Source organism: Carlito syrichta, unplaced genomic scaffold (assembly GCF_000164805.1).
Source record: "Carlito syrichta isolate Samal-C Ts95f unplaced genomic scaffold, Tarsius_syrichta-2.0.1 Scaffold304521, whole genome shotgun sequence".
NCBI classification, from domain to species: Eukaryota; Metazoa; Chordata; class Mammalia; order Primates; family Tarsiidae; genus Carlito; species Carlito syrichta.
In genome coordinates, this window is record NW_007248617.1 from 832,225 (window position 1) to 833,649 (window position 1,425).

Consider the following 1,425-nt stretch of genomic DNA (forward strand, 5'->3'; position numbering starts at 1 on the left):
GCGGAGCCCGCAGAGAAGGGCGGCCGCCCGGCAGCCGGCGCGAGCGGACCCCTGCGACGCCGCAGCTCCGGGAGGGGCCGCTCGGCCGCGGTCCCCTGCGTCCCAGGGATGCGCCGCGCCCCTCCCGCCCCAGCGCGCAGTTGGATGCTTCCCTCCCCACCTGGCGGGGAGCACAGGCCCTCGGCCCCGGGCGAGCTCGGGCCAGGACCCGATCGCTCTCGGCTGCGGCCGCCACACTCACCTCGCCGCCGGGTAGCATTCGGGCTTGGGCTCGGGTTCCGGCGGCGGCCCCGGCGGCGGCTCCTCCATGGCGGCGGCGGAGGTGACGGCGAGGGCGGGAGGGGGGGCCAGCTCGGCGGCAGCTTCTCTCATCCGTGCACAGAGCCCCGCATGGCCGCGGCGGGCAGTAAGCTGCAGCCTGGCGCGGGGGACCGGAGCCCGAAGTGCGGGAGTGACTCGGCTCCGCCTCCGCCTCTAGCCCGCCGCAGGAGCCGTGCGCGCAGCGGCCATCTTGGAGACGGCAACCGGCCGAGCGCCGGGCTACGGCGGGCGGCGAGGGACAAGCCTACCAGGGCGGCGGCGGCGGTGGCGGGCGCCGGATTCCAGCGGGGCGGGGACCGCCGGGAGAGGAGGGGCGGGGGAGCGCGGGTCCCCGGCGGCCGCGGCCCGGGAGGCTCGTCAGGTGTCCGTGGGATTCTGCCCCGCGGCCGGTCTCGTCCGATCGCCTGGTCTCGCGGTCGGGACAGCGAGGACCGTGGTGCGGAGGGGGGCTGTGCGGTGGTCCGGCGCGCCCAGGCTGGTCACCCGAGAGAGTGCACCCACCGGTGGGCAGCGAGGCTGGGCAGTGATTGAGAACGTGTGAAATGTTTTGGAAACTGGAGCTAGTAGGTCGGCGACAAAGGGACAAGCCATCGACCCCGTCTTTCAGATACAGGGATAGGTGTCACCCAGACGCTCACTACTGGGATCCGATGGAGGCGCAGTCAGTGCTGGGACATCTTCAGATGTCTGAGACTTGAAATCGAGTCTCAGGAGATTCAGACCATTGAAGTGACCCCCCAGGTCAACCAGGCAGAAAAGAACACTATTCTCACCCCACCAGAACAAGATGAAATACCGATCTTCCAGAACCTTAGACTTGAGTGCTCCGACACCGAAGCGTGGGGGCGGGGTGCGAAGGGAAGTTTTAAAAATCCTTTCAGAGTTATAGAAATACTGTTGAAATCTCAAGCCGGGCTCGGTGACTCAGCCTGCAATCCCGCGCCTTTGGGAGGCTGAGGTGAGTGGATTGCCTAGTTCGAGACCCGCCTGGGCAACTTGGCGAGCCCTCATCTCCACAATAAATCAAAAAATCAGCCGGGCGTGGTAGCGCGCGCCTGTAGTTCCAGCTACTTGGAAGGCTGAGGCGGAAGGATCGCCGGAGCC

The 1,425-nt window shown here is 68.0% G+C and overlaps 1 protein-coding gene across 4 annotated transcripts in view; it reads right to left on the bottom strand.

Annotated features, from left to right (window-relative positions):
• MAP3K4 (mitogen-activated protein kinase kinase kinase 4) overlaps window positions 1–572 on the bottom strand; it is a 111,842-nt gene extending 111,270 nt beyond the window's left edge. For all 4 annotated transcript variants that reach the window (XR_002482082.1, XM_021713408.1, XM_008060126.1 and 1 more), the window contains exon 1: window positions 242–572. Coding sequence is in view for 3 of the 4 variants with exons in the window: in XM_021713408.1 (XP_021569083.1) it covers window positions 242–372 (131 nt within the window). In the remaining variant the exon portion in view is untranslated. The remainder of the gene's footprint in view (window positions 1–241) is intronic.
• Between the last annotated feature and the right edge of the window lie 853 nt (window positions 573–1,425).